Source organism: Podarcis cretensis, assembly GCF_951804945.1.
Source record: "Podarcis cretensis genome assembly, chromosome: 6".
Lineage (NCBI taxonomy): Eukaryota > Metazoa > Chordata > Lepidosauria > Squamata > Lacertidae > Podarcis > Podarcis cretensis.
The window spans coordinates 23,041,912-23,063,311 of record NC_137175.1 but is presented as its reverse complement, the minus strand read 5'-3'; the positions used below and the strand labels follow the sequence as shown (position 1 = coordinate 23,063,311).

Genomic DNA, 21,400 nt, shown 5'->3' with positions numbered 1-21,400 from the left:
CTCTGTTGAGCCCTACGCTGATCCTCTCCTGAGGGCACACATTGCAAAGGTGAAGGTGGATTGCCCCTAGTTCGTAAACAAGTAAAATAATGCTGGCCATCCAATCCAGAGGTTGGGATCCAGCGACATTAGGGCTCTCTTAGGGAGCCATAGGGACGTGGGTGGCGCTGTGGGTTAAACAACAGAGCCTAGGACTTGCCGATCAGAAGGTCGGCGGTTCGAATCCCCGCGACGGGGTGAGCTCCCGTTGCTCGGTCCCTGCTCCTGCCCACCTAGCAGTTCGAAAGCACCTCAAAGTGCAAGTAGGTACCTTCCGGTGGGAAGGTAGGTAAGTAGGTACCTTCCGGTGGGAAGGTAAACGACGTTTCCGTGTGCTGCTCTGGTTCGCCAGAAGTGGCTTAGTCATGCTGGCCACATGACCCAGAAGCTGTACGCCGGCTCCCTCGGCCAATAAAGCGAGATGAGCGCTGCAACCCCAAAGTCGGTTATGACTGGACCTAATGGTCAGGGGTCCCTTTACCTTTTAAGGGAGCCATAAGGTTGCTCAAATGGCCACATGTTGGACTACTTTCCCCAAGTCTAGCATTGTAATTAATTTCTCTGCTGACTGTGGACATCTTGCTGTGATGAGCAACCCGTGGTTGTTGTTTTTCTCTTAAACCCTCTACTCTTGCTCTGTTGTTAATGATTGCATTCTGTCACTTTATGCCCTTCAGTGATCCTCAAGAATGTTCTGCATCTCCTGTCCCACTTCTGTTTTTTAAAAGAAGAAATCTGTGGAAACTAAGGTTAATACTAAGACGCAGCGTGGCATGGATGCTTCTTAATGTCCAACCGGGATTTCAACTGTGCAGCAAACAACCACTAAACATTAACCAAAGGATTTGGGAAAGGGTGTCTTTATAGGGATGGGCCCATCTGTATACACTGAACAAACATGAAGAAATATCTTGCGATGAAAGAGCTGAAGGAAAGAGGGGACAGCATTATTTTCCAGAGGTTTAGATCTCACCACTGGGAGGGAACGAACTTAAGGAAAGGAAATCTGTCCAAACAGAGTTCTGATTTAAAGGTACCCTGATGTTAAAGGCACACAGCTTTCAAAACAAAATGGGGGGCCCTATCAACCCACTTTGCTCTGCTGTGCAACTGTAAATGCAGGCACTGCCGGCAGTAAGGAAGAAATCCTTGCGGGCCAAATCCTCGACAATGTCTGCTTGCCTCACAGCTTGTTTGCATCAGTCATTTTCAAGGGCTGGTTCTGCATTAGTTCAGCTTTGATGTGCATGCAGACCCCGTGAGTCATAGTTCATAAGTATTTTATCAACTTAGGTTGTACAATAGCTGCACCCTTTCCTGGACACGGATAACTCCGCCACAGTCATTCACAATGGGCCTTGCACTGAATTATTAGAAATGGAACAGGAAAACCAACGTTTAGTTTCAGCTAGGATAAATAGGACTCCCAATAACCGGCTCACCTGATCATCCAGAGGAAGCTCACAGAAGGCCGGGATGTACTTTGCCCACTCCACTAGCACTAGCAGCTGCTGCTTCATGGACTCACAGACGTCTGCAATATTCGCGATCTTCTTCCCTCTGATATCACCATTGATCACTGAAATTGGTGACGATGATATCTGCAGGGGGGAGAAAGAGGTTTTACCTAACATTCCTCAGAGGGAGAGGTAAGCTGTAAGGAAGCTGCACAAACGACATCATCATCATAATCAAAATCTGTGCGGCAGATTTATGTGAGAAACTGTAAAACCTTTCTTTTTTGCTGTAGAGTTTGCTATGTTTTTGCTGCAGAATTGCAAAAGCTCTTGCCCTCTAAAAGGTAAAGGTAAAGGTACCCCTGCCCGTACGGGCCAGTCTTGACAGACTCTGGGGTTGTGCGCCCATCTCACTTAAGAGGCCAGGGGCCAGCGCTGTCCGGAGACACTTCCGGGTCACATGGCCAGCGTGACATCGCTGCTCTGGCGAGCCAGAGCCGCACACGGAAACGCCGTTTACCTTCCCGCTGGTAAGCGGTCCCTATTTATCTACTTGCACCCGGAGGTGCTTTCGAACTGCTAGGTTGGCAGGCGCTGGGACCGAGCAGCAGGAGCGCACCCCGCCGCAGGGATTCGAACCGCCGACCTTTCGATCGGCAAGTCCTAGGCACTGAGGCTTTAACCCACAGCGCCACCTGCGTCCCTGATCTTGCCCTCTAACCAAGGTCAAATCTGTTCTCCACCAAATACCATGATCCACAAACAAGCTAGGTTTTAGATTTCCTCTCCCCCATCTCCCTATTTCTTCAAAATACTCTGCTAGCTAGCCTTGTGGCCAGCAAATAAGAGATGGAATGGTGGGATGAGGAAGCCGTGGCCTGCATGGCCAATGATGACAGGTGGTTGAAGTTGAAGTCTAGCCAATATCTGGTAGGTCACATCACTGCTCTAATACTAAACCCATTTAAACTGTTTGGGATTTGGCTCCGGTTGCAACATCTTAAAGCCAAATGTTCTTGGAGCACTTCTAGATGGTCCTAAAGGGAAGTTCACACAGAAATGTTTCTCAGTTGATGAGAACAGCACAGCATCCAGTGATTATGTGTGTTGTGTTTGTGAAATGGCTGCTGAAGATTGCAGACAGAGCCTGCATAACATTTGTTTGCATCACTGAAACACAATGCTTCCCAGAAGAGGCAGTTCACATTCAGCAGGGAACTAGTTGAGCCATAACTGCTACAGTGATGAGCTATAAAGTCATGCACATGATGTACAGATCTGCTTTTATGATGGGAACCAGAAGTGCAATTCAAGTTCTAGACGGATGCTTTGGGCTATGCTTCCTCCCTCTTGGGTGCCTTCCAATCCTGGCTAGTCCTGAGCAGCAAATATCCAGATACGAGCCAATATAGTTCAGTATTTAGAGTAGGGGTGGGTAGAATTCAGGATTGCACAATCGGCTTTGGTTTTCCCTAGAGCCCTGAGATTCATCAGCCAATGAGAGAAAGAAGGGAGTTGAGTGACAGAGAAAGCACTGTGCAAAGTGGCCATCAGGGGAGTGTGAACGTGCCTCTTCTGACAGATACATTAAAAAGTGCTAAGTATCAATCTCGGTGAAGAAGAATGCCCTTTTTCAATGTGTCTGTTTGCAACAAAGAAGTCTGCCTGCATGCATGGTTTGCAACCCCTGCAAAACACACTGAAATCCAAGCCATCCTCCCCAGGCAACTGTTCTCTTCCTGTCAGCTATTTCATTTGCTTGTTCTCTCCTCCTTCCTTGCTCTCCCAAGACCATATTTGTGCTATTCCTTCTCCCATGTTAATGCAAAGTTCCCAGTTCCGTTTGGAAAAAAAATGTGGCTCTGAAACGACCTAGAAAGCAACCCCCAGCACCACCTTAATCTTTCCCAAGCAGTTTTATCTGCTGCAATCTTGGCAACTCTAGAAATGTCATCAAATAAGCAATGCTTTACGTTGCGATGCGATACGATAATCTTTATTGTCATTGTCCCATACAGAACAACGAAACTGAAAAATCTACACCAGACATTCAAAAAACCAACAAGCCTGCTATCCCAGCCTGGTTAGCCCCCTCAAAACTCTGATACCCCATAATTAATACAATATACTCCCACAGAGACTACCTTACACTGCGTTTAAAACCAAAATCGCATTTGAATAGAAACTATTTCTCAGGCGGCTATACCTAGTCTTTATAACCCTGTACTTTCTTCCAGAAGGCTGAAAGAGATCATTTCTGGGGTGTGCACTGTCCTGCACTATTTCTGCAGCTTTCTTATGGCACCTGGAAGCATAGATTTGATCCAAGGTGGGAAGAGTGCACCCAATTATTCTCTCTTACAGTCTTTACAACAAACAAAAACCTGGCTGTTTAGTATAGTGAACCTGCAAGATTTAATACAATAATACTGATCCTGGATGACCCCGGGCCAATGGGGAAGAAGTCCCTCATCGGTATCTGCCCAGTTTGGGGGCCTTTCCCAGAGTTCATATTTTCGGTGCAGTCAATGCACAGTTGTTATTTGTTTCACACGAGCTAAGCACCTTCCTTCTCTTGAGGCGGCACTTCTGTTACATTTTCTCGGACTCCACAGGGCAGCATTTCGCACCTTGGAAGCTGCTGACAGCATATGCGATGCTATGACTGAGATGGGAAACGTGGTTGTACGAGTACTGTGTTGATCTGTTGGGTATTCCCTCTGTCATCTGCAATCCATCAAACTGGAAGCTGTCCGGCAGAGACTAAACTGTGCAACTCAATACTTTTTTATTAAGAAGTAAACTCAACTGCAGGCATAGGCAAACCTGGCCCTCCAGATGTTTTGAGACTACAATTCCCATCATCCCTGACCACTGGTCCTGCTAGCTCGGGATTATGGGAGTTGTAGTCCCAAAACATCTGGAGGGCCTAGTTTGCCTATGCCTGCTCAACTGTATGCAGTGGTGCTTACCGTATTTTTTGCCCTATAGGACGCACCGTCCCATAAGGCGCACCTAGTTTTTTTGGGGGGAAATAAAGGGAAAAAAATGATCTCCCCCCCCCCCAGGTGCAGGGCTGGGGCGGGGGAGGCCCGAGCTTCCCCCGCCTCAGCCCCCAAACAGGCAGCTCTCTGCAAGCCGTGGGAGCCCAGGGCTGGCTCCCGCTGCTTGCGGAGAGGTCCGCGAAGCCTGGACGCGCTGAGCTCAGCGCGCGCAGGCTTCTGCATGCAAGCAACTCTCCGCAAGCAGCGGGAGCGCTCCCACCGCTTGCGGAGAGGTCCGCGAAGCCTGGACGCGCTGAGCTCAGCGCGCGCAGGCTTCAGCATGCAGGCAACTCTCCGCAAGCAGCGGGAGCGCTCCCGCTGCTTGCGGAGAGGTCCGCGAAGCCTGCAGAGCGAGAGGGGTCGGTGCGCACCGACCCCTCTCGCTCTCCAGGCTTCAGCGAAAGCCTGCATTCGCCCCATAGGATGCACACACATTTCCCCTTCATTTTTGGAGGGGGAAAAGTGCGTCTTATAGGGCGAAAAATACGGTATTCCCAAATAAATGTACACAGTACTGCAGCCCAAGAGACTTATGATACCTGAAAGTGGCTTTCAATTTACAGGTTGTTGAAGAGACCACAGGCTCCTCCAGACAACCTCTTTATTCAGCATTCATCCAGATTTGCTTGCACAAAGCTTACATCAGGCTTTCTCAGCACTCCAGATGTTTTGAGACTACAATTCCCATCATCCCTGACCACTGGTCCTGCTGGGAGTTGTAGGCCAAAAACATCTGGAGGGCTGAGTTTGAGGAAGCCTGGCTTACATGGTGACTAGACTACATCTGGCCTTTATAGAGCACTCATTCCAATTGGTTTTACAGGGACGTTATATAACAATGAGCATTCATTCGGATTTGTTTGCAGGGTGTTTTTACATCTTGCCATTAATCATTCATTCATCCCTCAGTTTCCCATGTATTTCCACTCCACTTTCCCAACCAAGAAAAGTCTCATTTTTGAAAGCAGGTTTGTTCTGCTGCGGCAACAGAGCCCTTTAATCCACTTTAACTGTGTGAAACTAACATCTGGGTATGTGTTTGAATCCGTCCCACAAAATACTGGTGGTCTGGAGGCACCCCCGAGCTGGAAAGAAGACTAAAATGATTATTATTTCGCTACATTCTAAAATAAAAGACATACCTGTTGTGAGAGAACTTCTGCTTGCAGTAAAACGTTAATGGACGGCAAGCTGCTGTCTTCGTAGCTGGATCTCCGAGTACTGATTCGGTCGCGTTCGTTCTGTACAGCTGCAAAACCAAAACAAACAAAAAACGATCCCAAAAATGAAAATGCAAAACACTTCGAATTACTATCAGAAGCACAAGACAAAGCAAGAAGCTGTCATCACCTCATACATTTTTGTCATTGCTTTTATACAACATAATAACATTTTAATACAACATAATAACATAATATGGGATAGCTCAATTGGTAGAGCATCAGGCTCTTCATCTCAGGGTTGAGTCCCACATTAAGCAAAAGATTCCTGCATTGAAGAGGGTTGGACTAGATGATCATGGTGGTCCCTTCCAACTCTACAATTCCATGATTCTAGATTTTAATTTCTGTAGTTTGGAAAAGTACAAAGGAAACGCAGGGGGTGATGGTGGCGATGCCATCATCTGCCCTATCCCAAGAGCGATTTAAAGTGGGCAAAAGTAAAAGAATGGAATATATGTATGAAACATCCAGATAAATGCATGCCCTTATTCTAAGGAAGTCAACTCAATGGGAATTGTCTTCAGATATTTGAGTTCTTAGTTTAAAAGAGCTCTCTTCATACTGCACGCTATGTTATAAACTTCTGCCATCTCCAGGCTACGGTCAATTTCAAGCCATGCATTTAATCCACATGGTACCCCAACCAAAGAATCGTGGGGACCATAGTTTACCCCTCACAGAGCTACATCGCCCTTAAGAAACTGCAGTTCCCAGGATTCTTTGGGGAAAGCCATGTTCTTTAAATGTGGATGTGACCATAGTCGCCTTTCTTTCCTAAATCAACAAACTCCAAGCACCACTTCCTTTGTAAGTGTTCCAAAATGTTTTGATCATTTTAAGCGCACCAGGGAACTGTGTTCTACGATCTTTTAAGACACGTAGTCCACTTGCGACTTCCTGGGAGGTTAGCCAAGTTTGCCGAGTCATGGAGTTGCCTAAACTATCACCTATGATAACTCCACAATTAATGGAGATACCAAACAATATCTGATTGTTACTGTTACACCTGTGCCTCTCCAGATTTATTTCCTAGTCATATCATTCTGCTTGATAATACGGCTATAATGAGGCTGTGCTGAAATTAAAACCCTGCAGTCAGCGGCTGTTAACAGAGGCGCTCAAGGTTACGCCATGCGTTATCGGGATCCACGCAGCTCTGTCACGGCATGATGTATTCTGAATGTTTACTCAGTATTTAGCTGGTCACGGACCTCATGTAACTTCTATTGAATATTAACAGGCAAATACAAGTTGAGTAGGCACTCCAGAGAGAAAAGAGAAAATTCTCCAGTCCTTTGCACAAACCACAGTAATGCTCGAACCCACTGATGCAACTATAATAACTAATGTTGTGGAAGGAACATGAATCTCCAGAGTTTGGGGTTAATGACATTAGTCTGTTGCAGCAAAAGTGACAAGAGAGCCTCCTGGCACCTTTAAGACAAGACAGATTTATTCCGGCCTAACCATTTTATGGACTGGGGCCCAATCTAAAGCACAAAAACCGTGCCAAAAAAAAGTACCTTGTGGCTTGTGAAAGAACTAACGTATTTATTACGGCATACGCTTTTGCAAGACAGAGCCCCCTTTATCAGGTGCGTTTGGACCAGAATCATAACAAAATAAAAAGAGCCCTGTTGGGGCAATCCGAAGACTAACTAGTTCAGCATCCTGTTTCTTGTAGCGGGCAACCAAATGTCTTTGGTGAGGCCACAAGGAGGACATGCGAGGAACAGCAGTCTCCTACTATTGCTCCACAATGGTAACGGGTAAAGGGACCCCTGACCATTAGGTCCAGTCGTGGACAACTCTGGGGTTGCAGCGCTCATCTCGCTTTACTGGCCGAGGGAGCCGGCGTACAGCTTCCGGGTCATGTGGCCAGCATGACTAAGCCGCTTCTGCCGAACCAGAGCAGCACACGGAAACACCGTTTACCTTCCCACCGGAGCGGTACCTATTTATCTACTTGCACTTTGACATGCTTTCGAACTGCTAGGTTGGCAGGAGCAGGGACCGAGCAATGGGAGCTCACCCCGTCGCGGGGATTCGAACCGCCGACCTTCTGATCGGCAAGTCCTAGGCTCTGTCCCCAGGTAGAAGCATAGAGCTGTCCTTTTAAAGCATCTAAGATGGACTTCATTGCATTTCGTGGGAGCAAATTCTACATCTGAACTATGCACTGTGTGAAGAAGTAGTTTCTTTCTTCCATTCCTAATCCTGAATACCTTGTGAACCGCGCTGTGATCTTCAGATGAAGGGCAGCATTAAAAATTTAATAAATAATGAAAAATTATACTTGGAACTTTTTATATAGTAGATATCAAATGTTCAAACCACTTCGTCTGCACCATATTAGTAATTCCCACAATAGTCCACTTCCTCTCGAGAATCAAGTTGATATATATCCCAAAATATTGCATGCTCCCCACCCCGCATCCTCAGAAGTTGACAAAGGTTGAAACAGTGATTTGGGGAGCTTCTATTGGAATTGCATAATAATCCCTTCAGGTGCGAACTGGCATGGATGTTATTGTCTCAGTTGGTTTGGAGGCTCAGTTTGTAATATGCTGGATGATGGTTGTGAGCAGGGAAATAGGTTTCCCCACCCCTAAAGAAAACTATTCATTTGCTGATCAATAGTTGTTGAATAGGTCAAATGCTAGTGTAGCATCAAGGAGAACAACTGATATCTTGCCTTCAGGTTTTGTTGAAAACTGAGCAGCAGCTGGCACAGCAAATGGTCTGAGAACCTGGTGCTGCAGCACTGCAGAAGTTAAGCAGGTGTGGGACTGCAAAGACATGTAGGGAAAGGAGTAGGCATTTGTTTCATAACCCAGTGACCTACATGACTGGTTTACAGACTACGCTGCCTGCACTTTGGGCACACAATAAGAGGGAAGCTACAGTCAGTGACACACAAAAAGACCTCACCTTCTTTCTTCATTCCTGCTCGAAAACATTTCTTTAGCCTGCAGTATCGACATTGGTTTCTTTTGTCCTTGTCTACAACACACTGCCTGTTAAACCTGGCAGGGGTGGGGGGGGGGAGAGGAAGGAGATAGAATCATGAGTTTAAAAGGGAAACACCATTCAGAGACTTAAGAGGGTGACTTCAATTAGGCGCTATAATCGCCCTAGGACTGATCAGCACCCCAAGGAATGAATAAGCAGGAAAACGATAGTAACTCTGGGCTCATCTACACTTTGGCTTGAACTGAATTTTGATCATACTCTGTACTGATTAATTCCCCTGGAGCTGAGAACTTTTCTCATTGTTCCGTGGCTGTGCCTTGCTAAAATCAGATATTGCGTGCCCAGCTGTAGAGGGCATGCCCCCCACACTCACAGCAAAAAAGGGAGGGATAAAATAAATGGACAAGACAACCGTCTGGGATTTAAAATGGCCATAACTTTATTGATTTCAGATGTAGGGAGTCTTGGCATAGGGACTGGGTGTGTATCCCTCTAAACCCCCGGCTGCTGGGTCTGAGACATGACAGGGTCTATTTGCAAAACGCAAATTTAAGTGGATGGGCCCCAAATGCTGAGGGAAGCTCTATGGCTCACTAGCCCTATGCAACAGAGACTTCCCTCCAGACCCCTCTAACGGCGTACCCTGTTATCGTCGCCACAAGGAAAAAAGGGAAGTGCAGGAGAAATTCCTTCCTGACCCCAAATATGAAGACCGTCAAAAGACCACAGCGAAGCCCTCCTAGCTGAAAAGGAATTGGTTAAAGCACCAAACAACTGGAATGAAGGGAGGGAGAAGGGTGGGTGACACTCCTGGCTGACTGGATGAGGAGGGCAGGGTCGGCCAGGAATTACAGTTGCCGAGCAGACCTGAGTGAAGACTGCCTCCCTCAGGTCTGTTCATCAAGCCACACGTCCCCTAAGGCCACTGCAGTTTTGCTCATTTGAATCAGCGGGTTTGGCGGGAACCTGTGAGCCTCCAATGGTGGCTGAGGGGGACGTGCAGCATTCAAAATGGCGCGTCAGCATCCGAGCCACAAGCACCGGTCACCGAGGAAGTATGGTAAGTGGCCATTACCCGCTGAATTGGATCTTATCACATGTGCAAAAACCCCGAGACAGTCCCTGCTCCAAAGCATGAAACTTACTAGACCAAGAGTTACCAGGACTTAGGAATCACCCACTCGTCTGCTTTCCCTTCTGCTTCCCCCCTGGGGAAAACTGCTGTTTACCAAGGAATCAATTAACTGGGTTTTCTCCTGATTGATACTTGCTCCGATTTAGCGCTAAAAAGAAGGTTTTCTGGGAGAGAACGGCAGGGTGAAGGCAAAACTGCTTGGACCCAGGCCTAGAAAGCACAGGAAAAGCAGAAGTGTGGGCAAGCCCTGACTCTGAAGCGATTCCTCCACTGCAATTTTGTGGAGTGCTCAACACATGTACAAAAAGCAGCATATTAATACGACATAAAAGGGTAACTGGAATGATAGGGGACAGGCAGGGAGAAAAAACAGTAAGGTCAAGTAGGACAGGTTACAACCTAAGGAATGAGCCTGTCCCTTTAAATGTTTGGATAAAGTGAGAGGTAATGTAGATCCAGCTGCTACTGCCTCTATTCTTCACCAGTCCTTTCAGCCATCTTCCTCTTTTTTCTCCTGCCCTAATGAGCAGGACTCCACTGCCTTCTACTGCAAAGAAGAGAGAAGTGGGAATAAAGGACAGAGGGGGGAACTGGGCATGAACACCAGGAATTAAGGCTGCAGTGCTGCATCCACACATACTGACAGGTCTCTGCTTTACTGTCTGGTCGATTTTTTTGCCCTGACACTTTACCCGTGAAAACCTGCTCTTTAACACTGAATCGGAACAAATGGCAATTCGAGTGTCTGTAGATTTCTGTCTGCTCCAGTTCAGCAGTAGAGAGTGTTTTTTCACAGGGAAAGCGCAATGGCAAAAAACAAGAACACTAGGACACAGTGCTTTAAAGCACCTAGAAATACACTACAAAAAGAAGTCTGGATGAGCCCTTTTTTCCAAGGAAACGTGTGGGATTGCTCTGTCTCTTGCCTTCCAGATCCTTGTAGCACTTATAGATAAATTCTCATTCCCTAGGTTATAACCTGTCAACCCAAGCTGGGCTGTCTCACATATTTTAAGGATCTATCCGGTAACATCCCGCTGCCCCCATCTTCCCCCCTTTACCTGCAGGAATACATGTGATTCTTTCTGACGCTTCTCCTGAAAAACCCTTTGCAGCCGTCACAGCTGGAGGCCCCATAGTGTTTCCCCGTTGCACGATCTCCGCAAATGGCACACAACGCACTGGCCCCGATGCTGTTGGACGCATTGAGGTTTGCTGCTTCAGAAGGGGAGGTGTCTGTTCAAAGGGGAGACAGGGAGGGCAACTGTGAAACAATTGGGAATGGGGTCAGATCGAAGCAGGAAATTACAAGGGCAGGCCCTACAAAGCATTATTATCCCAATTGGGCAGGCGGTTCAGGGCTGACAGAGCAACTTGCCTTGGGCTGCTTGATGAGCTCCGGCAGAGGTGACATCTTAATCCAAGTTCAATCTTTGCAGCCCGCTTTTCCTTCCAAAGGGAAGCCCATAGCATACCAAAATAAATACAACAATACCAAAAATCAATACGATAATATCAGGCAGCAAACCAAACGAAAAGCAATGCTGTAACAACGCATAAGTAAAATTTCAATTCAGTATCCATGGCAGTGGTTCTCAAACTTTTTTTTTCTCTGGGCCACACTTTCAGAATAAAAATTTGCTTGCGCCGCACGTAATTTTTAATTGATGAGAAATGCATTGGAAAACAAAAAGAATCAACTCCTAGCAGCGTTTGATTTATAACATAGAATGCAACTACTTTATAAAATGATCATGGGACATCCAGAAAATACAAAGCAATGCTGCTACGTAAGTACATGAATCATTCCCAAAATATAATACTGATTGTCTTCACTCTTCCTGCCGCACATGCCATCCGCTCTTGCCACACCAGTGTGGCACAACACACCCTTTGAGAGCCACTGATCTATGGGAACAAATCAAGGAATCAGATCAACTGAATCCCTGCAATATGGACATTTCATATTAGTCCTCTTATCTTTGCCTCTGTCCTTCTTCCCTTCCCCTAATTGTCTCTCTCACTGTCAAAACCTATGACTGTAAGGTCCTTGGGGCAGGGCCCTTTTATTTTTATTCAGCACTGAAAAACACCACATATACTGGTGGTGCTAGATACACGAGTGCCAATACTCCCAATAATTTACTCCTTCTGGGACCAATACTTCTCACTAGCTTTGAGTTGGCAGTTGCATTATGATGGCTAACCCAACACTAACTCCTTTCTGTACAGATTTGTTATGGCATATTGGGCTCTTCCAGAAGATTCAAAACCCATTCATCTTCCCTTGACTACTGTTCTTGAGCTCCTGCTGATCTAGTATCAAAAGGTTGTGATGCCATCCATCCCTGTGGCATGGAAAGGGGAGGCGGCCCTAGCTGCTTGTGTGTGTGTGGGGGGGGGATATTTGCCTGTCTCCCCACCCACAACAGCTCATGCAATTTTACACCTGTTTACCAATAAGCATCAGGATGGTGAAGATGCAATTGAAGACGGCAGGCAACAGAGGAAGTTAGGGTTTAGCTGGCAAAACTGAAATCCTGATAGCCAGCTCCATTACATCTGAACTCTTTAATCTAGAAATTAAGCAACTGATTGCACCAAGTAATCTAATAATACAGTACTGGTACCTTTACCTTTTTACCAGGAAAATACAGAAAGATAAAGAGGTTTGTATAATAAATCATAACATTTCCTCTATTTCCAAGACACTACCCCACAAAACAAAAACGCACAGCTTTGTGCCATTTTATTATTTTGCTAGCATATAATGCATGTTGTATTTATTTGTATGAAACATAATATTTAAAAATATGATATCTAAATGTTAAATAAACATGTCTTCTAGGTGATAGGAAGCTGCACATTTTGAAATTAAAGTTTTTTACAATCTCGCCAGTCCATGGCAATCTACGGGAAAAGTTATGTCTTCATGTAATGCATAACAACCAGGGTCCTTATTTTTATCCGACAAACATTGCAGGGGTCAAAGGAGGCTCTGAAATGGTTCAAATGATTTCTGTTACTGGACCAACATTTCTGATAGGGAAGCAAGCTGGCGAGGGCCACAAAACTAACTTCTCGCCTGAACAGCAGCTTTGTACAACTTGAGAGCTTGCTGCCATAACAATATCATTTGCCCTTTGTGATGCGTTGTATGAATTAGTTGAGATACTTGGTACTGTGGCAATTCCACCCCCCACCTCCAAAAAAACCCCTTCTCTCAAAGAATTTACAACGAGGCTTAGTTTTCTAGCCTGAAAGAGGTTAAGATATGAGCTGTTTGCTGATGGGAAGTTTTCAGGCTTCTGCCGGATAAGTTAAGCCAGGAAAAGACAGGCTTCAGTCTAGTGGGACTTAGAGCCCCTGAGTAGTCCCTGAGCAAAGGATTTGTGGTAAGTACTGGAACTAAGCTGACCTCACACAAAAACCCATTCCTAGTTACCCCAAGCTTTGTTCATCCCAGCAGCCTAATTTAGAGTGTGCGCATCATTTTGTTATTGTTACAATTGGGACTGACTGACAGAAATTCCTGCCAGCCTGCTGCAAACTACCTGGAGATCAAATTGTAGATCCCAATATATCTTCTGCCCACCCTGACTTAGGCTGTTCTTGGAAAATCATTTCTGAAGCATGTTGGGAGCCACTTTCCTCAAGGCTTGGGTCTTGATCCAGCCTTGCTAGCTTGATCAGAGCTGTTTTATTATTTATATTTCTAAGATGTTACTGGAGTCTTCCTTACAAAGTCTAGAGAAATATGGCTTGTAGTGCCACATGAAGCAGGCAGAACATCCCCAGAAGATTTAAGAGTGCAAGGAGATTCATATTTCTTCACTGCAGGGGATTGGACTAGATGACCCTCAGGATCCCTTCCAACTCGACAATTCTAAGATTCGTTTATTCTATGATACGAGAGCAGGTGGTCCCCAAACCAATGAAGAGGGAGCACCATCTGCATGTGTCAGGAAGAAAAGGAGGCCTATTCATTTTCATGAATAGTGCTCACTGGAAGTGCTCACTGGAAGGACAGATCGTGAAGCTGAGGCTCCAATACTTTGGCCACCTCATGAGAAGAGAAGACTCCCTGGAAAAGACCCTGATGTTGGGAAAGATGGAGGGCACAAGGAGAAGGGGACAACAGAGGACGAGATGGTTGGACACTGTTCTCGAAGCTACCAGCATGAGTCTGACCAAACTGCAGGAGGCAGTGGAAGACATGAGTGCCTGGCGTGCTCTGGTCCATGGGGTCACAAAGAGTCGGACACGACTAAACAACAACAACAACAACAAATTCATTTTCATCCTAATTCTTAATTCCAGCCTGCAATGAATCCGAACAGCGCTTGCGGCCGTTGCTGTTGCGACTGGAAACCGTATTAATCTTGTTTTAGAGCTCCAACATACTCAAACACACATGCACACTTCTCTTCGTGCTTCTAATGAAGCGGATCTCACAGTCCTCAAAAGTTTATGTCACAGTAAATCTGCTTGTCGATGTCACAAGGTACTTTGTTGCTTCTAATTACATCAGTTTCCTGGGGGTGGGGAATGCACATAACTGAGAGTGATGGCAGAGGGGTGGGGTGGGGAGGTCGAAAATAACTAGAATCAAGTTCACTTCTGAAAGAAAGTTCAGAAACAAACAAGTGAGCAAGCTCCCTGGCTGTTAGTGCATTACTGCGAGAAAGAGAAGGATTGTGCTGCACTGCTTTCCTATTCTTAAAAACACAATTTCATAGAAGTTTGGAATTGGGAAGGGACCTTGGATGCCACCTAATCCAGCTGATCAGTGCAGGAATCTTGGAAGCACAGCAGCAGCTGTAACAACAACTAGCTCCATGGTGGGTGGAGGTCTGTTGGTGAGGAGAGGACTGATTTCTTTACCGTAGCCACCTTGCAAAAGCGGCCTCTGACAGTCACACCCAAATGCCAAAATGTATTTTGGAGAAACCTGCAAAAGTTTAACCAGAGACCATGCTCTTGTGCTTCATGCTTCCTGGGGGTGGGAAATGAACATACATAATTGAAGCTCACTGCATGACTGCTTTGAGTTGTCTGAAAAGCTAGTCTGCACACAGTCCTTAAAACACAGTTTTTTCCTTACTCATCTCTACGGATGGACAAGTCTGTCAAGTTCAGTTTCTCTCACTTGTTGCAAATTGTTTTTTTTTCTCTCAAAACTCCTGTACACATTTCTCTAAATACACCCGTCTTTGCAATATTTTTTCCACAATGTAATGCATTTTAGTATGTTATTTTAACTAAGATATGCTTTCCCCTTATATATGCAATTCTGTACACACAGAGGACTGCATCTCAAAACACAAAACAGTGTGAATTTCAAAGGTAGGTTTGCAGAAAACCAAGTTTCTCCCCCATCCTTACTGGTTGTACACCATTAGCTTGTAATATGACAATAAGGACAAGGATTAGGAATACAGAATTTTGGAAAATATAAGAATGTTGAAAATTAGGAGTATAGGACAAGAAAAGAAAATTTAGTATTTAATTTAAAAGAGAGTGCAAAGCTCTGTTGTTGTTTTTAAAGGATGGAAGGCATGTCTTTGCCTACATTGGAATTTTGCTAGGATTGCATAAGCTTTCTCTGCTGGGTTTTAGAGGGAGCATTTAGAAATGGCTAAGACACCCAAACTAAGAAAACCCTGTTGGTTATCGCTGAGTGGAAACTGCAGGACAGTAATTTTCTGTGAAACATAAAAATACGTTGTTTGTATATGATGCCTTTAAAATGCATTGTAAACTGCTTGGAGGTTCTCCCACCCCCTAAAATATAAGTGATATATATGATATTGTCTAAGTAAGGAAGTATTTTGAGAAACTTCCTAACCGGCAGACGTGGTTGGCAGTGAAACAGCCTCAGGCAGTGGTGCACTGTCTGTTTAATCAGAGGCTAGACGGACACCTGTCAGGGACACCATAGTTGCATCCTGCATTGTAGTTCTTGCACTGAATGGGGGTTTGCCTTAATGAGCTCTGTGGTCCCTTTCAACTCTGATCCTGCAACAGGGGTGAGGAACAAATAGGAAGTGTGAGGATCAAGATCCCAGTAAGGGGATAGGCAGGGCTGGCACAGGGAGTCTGCACTGCTTGTTATGCCACTGCCACACCACCCAGGGCCGGATTTAGGTTTGATGAGGCCCTCAGCTACTGAAGGTAATGGGGCCCTTTATATGTCCAGCTGTCCTTTGTCAACAACAAATAGTCGCTGTTTTTTGTGTTGAATATATGCTATATGATAATTTATGGACCTAATAGGTATCTAATTGGGACGCAGGTGGCGCTGTGGGTTAAAGCCTCAGCGCCTAGGGCTTGCCGATCGAAAGGTCGGCGGTTCGAATCCCTGCGGCGGGGTGCGCTCCCGCTGCTCGGTCCCAGCGCCTGCCAACCTAGCAGCTCGAAAGCACCTCCGGGTGCAAGTAGATAAATAGGGACCGCTTACCAGCGGGAAGGTAAACGGCGTTTCCGTGTGCGGCTCTGGCTCGCCAGAGCAGCGATGTCACGCTGGCCACGTGACCCGGAAGTGTCTCCGGACAGCGCTGGCCCCTGGCCTCTTGAGTGAGATGGGCGCACAACCCCAGAGTCTGTCAAGACTGGCCCGTACGGGCAGGGGTACCTTTACCTTTTTAATAGGTATCTAAAGCCATTTGCACATATCAAATAGGAGCCTATACAACACAAAACACTGTTGCTGTGTGTAGGTTTTATTTTATTTGTTTTTTATCTTATATTTTGGAACTGTACATCCAGTTTCTTTTCCCTTTATTTTTTTTTGGGGGGGGCCCAAGAGAGTGGGACCCTAAGCTATAGCTTGTTTAGCTTATATGTAAATCCGGCACTGCACCCACCCACTTCCTCCTCTTCTTCTCCCCCACTAACAACAACGCTCCTTCTCCCCCCTCTCTTTTTCTCTCCTTCCCTCCACCCGCAGCTTTCTTCTCCTTCTGCCATTGGTTTAACACAGGTGTGAAGATCCCGTGACCCTTCAGGTGCTGCTAAACTACAACTCCCATCATCCCAGACCATTCGTCATGCTGGCTGGGGCTGATGGGAGTTGGAGTCCAGCAAGCTCTGGAGAGGCACAAGTAGCTCATCCCATTTTACAATATCCCACAGTATTATGTACAGGTTTGAATTGGCTCATGGCAATTAAATTTCACACAGCAACTGGGGGGAAAGATGCTCCAGTATAATGTTGTTGTCCCAAACAGGGTTGGGTTATATTCCAAGGCTATGATATATTATTGTACATTTCAAATATTTATATTCCACCCTCAGAAGTAAAAATAAAAAATAAAATAAAAAATCCATGATAATATTGCCACCTTCCCAGTGTTAAGGCAATCAAAAATAAAGTGTTAAAAAAAAACCAGACAACCAGGCAAATATTCAATGCACGCACTATAGAGGAGACCTGTATGCATATTCAGAGAATTGGTATTGTGCTTATTAAATAATGACAAGTGCGAAGTATGAAACCCTTTCTCCTTGTAAAATCACTCAGTAAAGACCTAATAGGTGTCAGTATTAAGAAAATTTGAGAGGAGAAGATATCTTTCTGAATTTCAGAATTAATGTAAGGCATGCTTCTGAATTACACTCAGATTAGCCATTAGCCTGTTCAGAGAATCCACGGGTAAACATGCCAAAACACAAATCTTGGATCTTGTGAACAAAAACAAATCCCCAGACGTTTTAGGAGTGGAATAAGCTAATGACTCCTATGGGCTAAAGCAGCTGAAAGAAGCAGAAATGTCAGCCTGCAGTACTTCTTCATTCCTTGCTATAAAACATGCTGAAGCTGTTTGCAGTTTGAAAAGCTGCAAGGCTATTATTTTGGCCTCACAGTCTATGCACACACTGGCATAAGGCAGGATGTCATTTTCCACCGTGAAATGTGACTGGCAAAACACCCCAAAAGGCTACATACACACTTGACAAGGTAATCCAGGAATTTGTGAGGTATCTTACACATTTGATCTGTGAGGAAGGAAGTTTCTGGATCAAATTTGGCCTCGGTCACAAATTCATTAGGTGCACTTCAGCCAGACAATGTTTATTAGCTTCAGCCCTGCTACCTGCAATATGGGAATAATCTGGATGAGCTCTTTGGCCTCTCAAAAAGCGCTGGATATAAACAGCAAATATTATTATGTGAAATAAGCACACAGTGGCCCATCTCTATAGCACAATTCTGTGTAAATGTACTTGCAATTAAGTTCTAATGTGTTCTATGGGGCTTACTCCCCGGTTTGTGTGCATAGGATTGAAGTAGCAGATCTTTTCCAATCCTTCCTGAATTCTGAACCAGTATCCCTCTAAGTCAGTGGTTCCCAACCTTTTTTTGGCCATGCCCCACCTAAGCATCTCTAAAATCCTGGTGCCCCCTCCCCCCGGGACATTTTATTCAAAAAGTGAACACCTATTCATGTGGAGGAAGCCTAAAAGGCCATTACCTATTAATAACTCACTCTCAAATCCCCCCCCCCATTCAAATTGCCCCCCTGCACTGGCAACATGAAGAAATGTATTTGGCATAAAGACAAATTCTGTTCCTAATGAATCCTTGTACCGCAGAAGTGCCTCTAGGCAGGGAAAACTATACTGTATTATCTAATCACATCCCTTCGAAGCCAATCCCTTCAGGAGACAATCACAGACACGAGTTGGAAGGGATGCCGATGCAGGAGCCCCGCTGCCAAGTTCTTTCCGATTCTAAATTATATATTTTCTTAGAATTTAAACCTCTTGGTTTGGGTTCTACACTCCGGAGCAATGACCTAGCTCTCTGCTTTGTTCCCTTCCCTCTATATGCTCACTATTCATGCAACCTTCTGGGGTTCTTTCTATGCCTTCCTCTGACAGATATGTCATGTGGGAGAAAACCCGTAATACTCTACAAGATTTCTACGCCGCACCCATCCCTGGAAAAGTCACCCGGTTCGAGCTAAGCGGAGCACTGGTCAAACAAAATCTTGCCATAAACAGGCAGGGAGCCTGGAGAAGAGCCTCCGCCAACAGGGAAGGTTTTCCTTCGGACAACAAGGAAACAGACATGCAGTGAAGCCTCCACACCATCTGGCCGCCGCTGCCTGTTTGCAAATGCGCCTCTGAAGGTCAGCTGTCCCTTGCCCAAAATTTAACAGAGAAGAGCAAAGTTCCGAGTCGGACTTACCGTTGCCTATTGCCAAGACTTGCATGTTCTCAAACTCCAGAGTCGTGTATGCCGGGTCTAAAGCCGCACTATAATCTGCCATCTCCATGTCTATCAGGGCTTTGGAAAGGCGCATTATCATCAGCAAACACAGGCCAGATTGCAGTGATTCCGCAGCCAGAGGTTATTGGCCCCTCAACCTCTGCAACTGATTTTGCCGGCGTCCCCTATCTGTTGGCCTTTATTTCAAATATTTCTCTGAAAGGATCTGCTGAGCTTCAAGGCCTATACAACCCAGAGGGGTGGAGGCAGGAGGCAAGGGGGGTTAATCTTTAATCATCTCACTGGTGCAGACTGCTCTGCTCAGCTCCTTCTGTCTTCCTCTCTCACTTCAATTTTGTTTATTATTTCTTATTAGTCAACGGCACAATGCTGTTCAGGTTTGAGACAGGTGTAATAGGTATGCAAGTGATCTATGCCAACCTTTCTCAGGGTCTTCTGTACCTCATGCCCAGCTGTTAGGATTACCCAGTGCTATTTTTCTAGAAAAAGAGGTGCTAGAATTCGCCATGAACACCTCTCTTGTTCTTTTATAGTGCCAGAACTGAGTTCCGGCTGGGGAAAAAGCCCAGGGATTACCTTACTTGTAGTTAACGTGCCAAAGAATTGGACGAACGGATCTGGAATATTAAAAAAGCACCGATTTCTCTATTCCTAGCTTGCCGCCATTTCACCAATCTAACTCTTTCTTCTCTCACGCCCTGTTGTCTCTCTGTTTGGTGAAGGTCGGCAGAATTGTAATTCCTGCTCTGTCGTACACGGGCCTTTCGTTTTACTTCCCTATAAAACGACGTTTTACAGGCTGTGACTTCACTGTAAACAACTCCCTCCCCATGGCATTTTTTTACCACACATCTTTCAGGGCCAAGCGAGCCCTGAAATGTCAAAGTGGGCCCTCTCCATATTCCATCATGTGATGATACTTCGCTTTGACAAGTAAGATCTCCCTTGTGGTCCCCTCCCACAGGTACTGTTTAGCATTTGGGCCAAATGGCATGTGACACTCAAAATCTACGATTGGATTGCCCACTGCCTTTTTTAGAAGCTTGGAAGCTCCTGCGAGAGGCCTGGAGCAGCAATGCTGGGGAGGGGGCTCTGCTTAGCCCTTCCCCCTGTGCCATTTTCCTGATTGAAATTCTATCCACCCTCCTCAACCTGACTGCTAATAGCCTTGGCAGGTACAGTGCAGACACCTGCACTTTTACTCCAACCAATTAACAGCTGATTCAGATTCCAATAAATATGCACAGAAGTTGAGTTGTCTACATACGAACATGTGTTTTCTATCATGCAGGGAAACACAGGTTTTGAATATTGGGGTGGGGGGCAGGTTATGCCAAAAGAAACTAGAAAGCCCATGCAGTGCGGTATTGGACTAGGACGATCTGGATGCAAATAATTGTTCTCTAATATTACCTAGGGACGCAGGTGGCGCTGTGGGTTAAAGCCTCAGCGCCTAGGGCTTGCCGATCGAAAGGTCGGCGGTTCGAATCCCTGCGGCGGGGTGCGCTCCCGCTGCTCGGTCCCAGCGCCTGCCAACCTAGCAGTTCGAAAGCACCTCCGGGTGCAAGTAGATAAATAGGGACCGCTTACCAGCGGGAAGGTAAACGGCGTTTCCATGTGCGGCTCTGGCTCGCCAGAGCAGCGATGTCACGCTGGCCACGTGACCCGGAAGTGTCTTCGGACAGCGCTGGCCCCTGGTCTCTTAAGTGAGATGGGCGCACAACCCCAGAGTCTGTCAAGACTGGCCCGTACGGGCAGGGGTACCTTTACCTTTACCTTTAATATTACCTATCTGCACCATTGCTCACTTCAGAAGCATAATCACTGCATTGATTGTGAAAAGCAAATGAATAAGACCTTTGGCTATTTGGCTTGATCACTATCAAACCATGAACCTCTTCTGCAATTGTACCAAAAGTAGCCTTTACAGACCCTCCAAGTGCCCCTGTTTTAGAGAGAAGTCCCTGTTTTAGAGAAGTCGTCCTGGTTTCTGATTTGATTCCGGAATGTCCCACTTTTCCTTAGGATGTCCCTGTTTTCATTAAAAAAATGTTGGAGGGTATAATGTCATCCAACCCCTGAGCCATCTGAAGGCAAACCTGTATAGGGTAGGTTGTTTTTTTTAATGTTTAATGTTTTATTATGTTTTTATATATGTTGGAAGCCGCCCAAAGTGGCTGGGACTACCCAGTAAGATGTGTGGGGTATAAATAGTAATATTATCCTTATGGAATGGGATGTCCCTATTTTCATTGGAGAAATGTTGGAGGGTATGCCTTTATTCCCCATTTAAT

General features: G+C 45.7%; 1 protein-coding gene across 6 annotated transcripts in view; it reads right to left on the bottom strand.

Annotated features, from left to right (window-relative positions):
- Window positions 1–21,400, bottom strand: part of HNF4A (hepatocyte nuclear factor 4 alpha) — a 70,909-nt gene that overhangs the window by 13,476 nt on the left and 36,033 nt on the right. For 4 of the 6 annotated variants that reach the window (XM_079979589.1, XM_079979590.1, XM_079979591.1 and 1 more), the window contains exons 1-5: window positions 19,065–19,299; window positions 10,933–11,107; window positions 8,695–8,789; window positions 5,683–5,789; window positions 1,482–1,640 (exon numbers count right to left, since the gene is read on the bottom strand). In XM_079979589.1, coding sequence (XP_079835715.1) covers window positions 1,482–1,640; window positions 5,683–5,789; window positions 8,695–8,789; window positions 10,933–11,107; window positions 19,065–19,185 — 657 coding nt within the window. In that variant the 5' untranslated portion in view covers window positions 19,186–19,299. Of the gene's footprint in view, window positions 1–1,481; window positions 1,641–5,682; window positions 5,790–8,694; window positions 8,790–10,932; window positions 11,108–11,249; window positions 12,605–19,064; window positions 19,300–21,400 lie in introns of those variants that run through there. The other 2 variants (XM_079979594.1, XM_079979593.1) reach the window with 2 other exon arrangements.